The following is a 4870-nucleotide window of genomic DNA, read 5'->3' as shown; positions in this document are numbered from 1 at the left end:
TCCGCGCTAGCGGTCCGGTGTCCAGAGGTTGAAGGGAGCACTGACGCGGCGGACCCACACGTCAGCGCAACAGCTGAGTTCGCATGCACAATAGTAGGTACTGGCCGAGAGGGCCCGTGAGGTAGTGGCTAAGCGCACACGTGAGGGGGATCCAAGGCGCCAGAGGCACGAGTCTACGGGGGTAAATGGGCCGCGCGAGCCGGCTTTTGGGGGTGCAGGTGGGGCGAGGGTGGGGTGGTGAGCTGGGCCAACGCAAGGAATCGGCCCAGGCGGCAGGTAGTTCATTTTTTTAATTTTCTTTTTCTCCTTTCTCCCATTTTTAGATTCCAAACTGAATTTAAATTCATATTTGAACTTCGAATTCCTAGATATAAAACACAATTCTCACCTGAATACTACCTTTACATCTTGTGGTTTATTTATTTATTATTTATTCCCCTTCCTATTATTTCATTCTAGCAATAGTAAATGACTTTAATACAATTTCCTTTCTCTTTTCTTATTTCCCCTTCTGTTTTCAAATTCTACTTTTCAAACTTAACTTGTCTTAAAATTTTGAGTACAAATGCAAACATACAAGAACTCCAGTATGATGTGCATATTTCTATATTTATTTATTTGTTATGTAACCAATATAATTCCATTAACTGAATATGCACAAATAAAAGAAAACCCAAATAATCCTCAAAGGTTCCATAATCCCAAAATACTACATAATTATATTTATATTTATTTTTATACAAAATTTAGGCTTTACAGTTGGGTTTTTCAGGTTAGGTCGGATTTTAGGTTAAAAATCTAGGTCGGGTTTTAGGTTAAATATCATAGCCAGTGCCTATGCCCATTACGGATCAAAAACTAAAGCACATACCTACCCATTGCATTGGTAGGATCAGGTTTTTTTAGGCAGGTCACGTCTTGTGGTCCATATTCAGGGACCATCTACTTGGTGTACAAATTAGAGAAACCTTAACCTGCACGACTCAAGATTATGTTATATCGAACATCAAAACCAAACTACAACACAAAAAGAGGCACACCCCAAACTATAAGGACATGTTTGGGAGCAAGAGAATTGGAGAAGATTGAAAGAGCTAAAATACTCTTCATATTCAATTTTGATAGGAAGGGAATTTTAGTCCACTCATCCCCTCCAATTGTCTTGCTCCCAAACAAGCTCAGCAACTATACCTACACATAGTAATCAGGACAATAACGTGATGAGAATAGGTTAAAAGCCCTAATCCTCATCGTCTCCCTTTACATAAAACTCTAGGTCCTGGAGCTCCATACATAGCATAGCTCCATTTGCAAACACATATCATGCCACAATCTTCTAGATTTCTGCATGAATATATACTATTAAACACTGCGGATTACACCAGTTGGCAACATATATATGTACAATACCCGGATAACAAACTGGACATGCTACTAAAGCGCAGAACTCCAGTCCTCATGCAGATTTGGCAAACCCAATCCTGTTCTCACCGAAGTCAAAAACAGTGTGGTAGGCACCCATAAAAACATCACCAAGTATCCTGAATGTTTACAAGATAGATGTCACATTGCATGCTTGATTCTTGCTAGGGAAAGCAAAGACTGTAGAGTGTGGATTACTGCCACTTATGTACATATATGTTCAGCGTACCAGAGAGGACCACGAGGAGGCGGTACGTCAAATGCCATAAACCCACTGATGCAGATAGTTTGTCCTGCTTGCTCCAGCTTCACTATGTACTGCAGCACAAAGGCAATCAGTGGATTCAAGAGAAATAGAAGAAGTATATGTTTGCACCAAAGAATATCCAATAAATGAACTGTAACTTTGAAAATGAGATCATGGTTCCCTAGACAATGTTTCACTACTAATTCAAACACTGAAGAAACTGTAAGTAGGGAGTTACCTGCTCTGGTGTTAAGGTGAAAGTCTTGTTTGCTATGGTGAATGCAAGATTTGGCATCTTTGAGATCTGATGGCAATCAACAGTTGACTCGCCATTGGGGCTAGGGAGACGCTCACAGAGCTGCAATGCACATTAAAATAAGAAATGCTGTCACATTCTGTACAGTTCCCAATCATAGAACTGTCCAAACATAACAAAGTATCCCAACCTGATTAGCATAATTCAAAATGAGTTCTTTTGTCTTGTTTTCACGGAGCTGATTCTGTATCCAGACAACAGCCATCTCACAAGCAGTACAGAAAAGATCAGAACCACGCTTCTGTTTCTCAACAACAGATTCAATTGGATTGCTGCATGATAGTTCAATAAAAAAGCATGTCATGGAAAATAAAAATGCATAGATATTACGGGCTATGGAAGAACTTAGAAATTAATTCATATGTTGAGCTAACCTGACAGAATGGGCACCATCAAATACACAGAGACCAATCTGAGTGCACACTTTCTGTGGGCTTGTCTGCTCAATTACAAAATGTTTCATACTTAGATAAGTACAAATACATACATCACAATAACAATGCATGGGAAACCAGCACCAAACCTGCGATATGAGCAACTCAAGGATCATCTCTCCATACTCGCTCACCACTTCTTTGCATTCTGTACTGATGATTCCCTCAGCCCCAATTGCATGATTGACTTGAGCCACTATGGTCTGGAGCAGAACAATATTAGAAAATAAGTCGTGCCATTTTTCTGAAAAGGTACTAAATGTGTATTCACCATTCAGGAATTCAAGAATACATACAGTTGGACCAGCAAGCAATGAAGTCCCTGAGTCCACAATAGCAGCACAGCCACCAGCACAGAAACCAGTTGAGTGGCCACCAATAATAAGATCTCCCATGTCAAACTGCCAGTAGCCTTTGCGTGTAACGGGAACATATGTATGGTCCCCTTTGTAGTGTTTTGGGTCAACACCACCAAAGACAAGCTCGCCTCCTCCAGAAGATGCATCAGGGTCACGATTAAGCCAGAAAGAGAAGACATCCTTTGCGACCAGTTTCTGCTGTTTCATGCTCTGCCTGTTTGGTCCATCCAACAGAGAAATGATCAAGGAACAGAAATGCAGTGATTTGAGTTTTGACATTATGTATAAATGAAAAATCAATCCATACCAAATTGGAGGGGCTCCTCCTACAGAAATTTCAGGAAATCCGAGACCAAGAATTCCATCAAACTTCCCAATGATGAAAGTAGGGCTGGTTTCTCGAGTTGTCTCAATAAATTTCTGAACAAAAAGCAGTACTATTATCACTAACAATGATGGATAGGAACATTTAATTGAGGAATTCTGTGAGCAGTTTACCTGATTTTGCACAACAAGGTTGCCAACCAACACATTGTCCTCACTGAAGAAGCCAGCGATTTGCCCAGAACCATATGTTATCGTACAAGATTCTCCTGTACAGTTCGAAATAACAGGGTAGTGTTTAACCGACATTTCTCTCAGACTCGCCAAAAGAATAGTGAAAACTGAACAGATGCAACAGATTATTGTGTACCATTCTTTGTGTAAGTCTTCGACTTGGTTGACTTGTATCTGTGGTGTAAGTAGCATGCTATCTGTAATACATGGCCATAGAAATACCAAATTAACATACCTTATTTGCATCAAAATATGCAAGATTGTCTCATAAACCTATCAGGTAAAGAACATACCGAAAAGTAGCACTTGGATGAGGGAACCCACAAGTTGGAGCTTCCAGTGTCGAATATCACTGTGAAGTTCTGTGGTGGCGTGCCGATGCTGATCTGTCCAAAGTACTGGGTGTCCAGGTAGTTGTCCAAAGGGACTATGTCATCAGTTGAGGCACTGAGATACTGGTCAGCACCCACAGACCTTCGAAGGTTGCTCTCCTTCTTCGCCAATTTCGCAGCAGTCAAAGCTTCCTTGTCCAGTCTCTTCTTGTTCAGGTTGATTCTTAACAGTCCATCGGAGGAAGCATCAAGTAGCAAGGAGCATGTTGACAGGACCCAGAAACAAGCGAGCAACAAAAGATGCGTCTGCCCCATGGCTAAACTAGCAATTTAGCCCCAGTCAGGAAAACATTTCGTATGCAATTCATGTGCGGACCTAATAACATCTAGTTCAGTCGTGCTTTTTTTTCAGGAAACAGGAGGGCCGGGACACCTCACCAGCTTAAAAAAGAATTACTGTTTAGAAATTTCCTTGAAGTTGAAAAGTTCTTGAAGCTGTGAAGGTTATGGTTGTATTCACTTCTTTTGGGTTGGGGTGGGGGGAAGTTGAGAGTTCTTGAAGCTGTGAAAATAATGGTTGTCGAGTGTGGAGAATTAGGAAATCCTTGTTTTGTGCTTGACTAGCAGTTGTTCATGGCAAAAAAATGAAAATCGAGCATGCTTAGGGTTTTTTTATTATTTTATGCGAGAACTTCATTGGTGTCTTCGAAATTTCTCCATGAAAAAAAGTACGAAATTTCCTAAAAAGCTTTGTCGAAATCCAGGGGAAATATAACCAGTAGTTCACGTGATTCCTCTTTTTTTGGTTATCTGATACCTACGGAGTCACTAACTAAATCGAAGTCCAAGGATCCACGGTTGTATATCAACTTATCAAGAAAGGCACCAATTATCTGAAAAAATCAAGGCACCAAACACACTAACAGAAACATGAACAGCCCAAAACGGCGAGTAAATAAAATTTTACTCCCAAGAAAAGCGAAAAGTAATAATCAAGCAGTAGTAACTAGGGGCTACGACATGGTCTGGTAGCTTACCTTCTGCCCTGAGCTTCCGATTCCCGGACCGGAGAGAAGGGGAAAGCTGGTGGAGAGCTCGAGTGGACGGAGTGGGACTGGGAGACAAATAGACCACACCAATCGGATGAAGCCATCCGTCGTGTGGCGCCGTCTAGATGCAACCCGTCAAGGCGTAATAAATTA

The 4870-nt window shown here is 41.2% G+C and overlaps 1 protein-coding gene across 5 annotated transcripts; it reads right to left on the bottom strand.

Annotated features, from left to right (window-relative positions):
- Positions 1–975: 975 nt before the first annotated feature.
- Positions 976–4870, bottom strand: LOC100286141 (retrotransposon protein SINE subclass). 5 transcript variants are annotated; one of them, XM_035961511.1, is made up of 13 exons: positions 4706–4870; positions 3630–3985; positions 3473–3533; positions 3277–3371; positions 3086–3198; positions 2716–2992; positions 2509–2622; positions 2360–2424; positions 2116–2257; positions 1908–2027; positions 1652–1740; positions 1411–1541; positions 976–1344 (listed from the first exon to the last, which is right to left on the bottom strand). In XM_035961511.1, the coding sequence occupies exons 2-12, from the start codon at positions 3981–3983 to the stop codon at positions 1457–1459; spliced, it is 1515 nt and encodes a 504-aa protein (XP_035817404.1). In that variant the 5' UTR covers positions 3984–3985; positions 4706–4870; the 3' UTR covers positions 976–1344; positions 1411–1456.

Source organism: Zea mays, chromosome 8 (genome assembly GCF_902167145.1).
Source record: "Zea mays cultivar B73 chromosome 8, Zm-B73-REFERENCE-NAM-5.0, whole genome shotgun sequence".
Lineage (NCBI taxonomy): Eukaryota > Viridiplantae > Streptophyta > Magnoliopsida > Poales > Poaceae > Zea > Zea mays.
The sequence above is the reverse complement of the archived record's forward strand: the minus strand, read 5'-3'. Positions and strand labels throughout refer to the sequence as shown.

Coding starts and splice junctions, on each gene's coding strand:
- LOC100286141 (XM_008656912.3), bottom strand. CDS start 4,821: ATGGCTTCATCCGATTGGTGTGGTCTATTTGTCTCCCAGTCCCACTCC. Junction 3,991..4,705: donor TCGGAAGCTCAGGGCAGAAG/GTAAGCTACCAG, acceptor CTAAATTGCTAG/TTTAGCCATGGGGCAGACGC. Junction 3,199..3,276: donor ACCTTGTTGTGCAAAATCAG/GTAAACTGCTCA, acceptor CTTTTTGTTCAG/AAATTTATTGAGACAACTCG.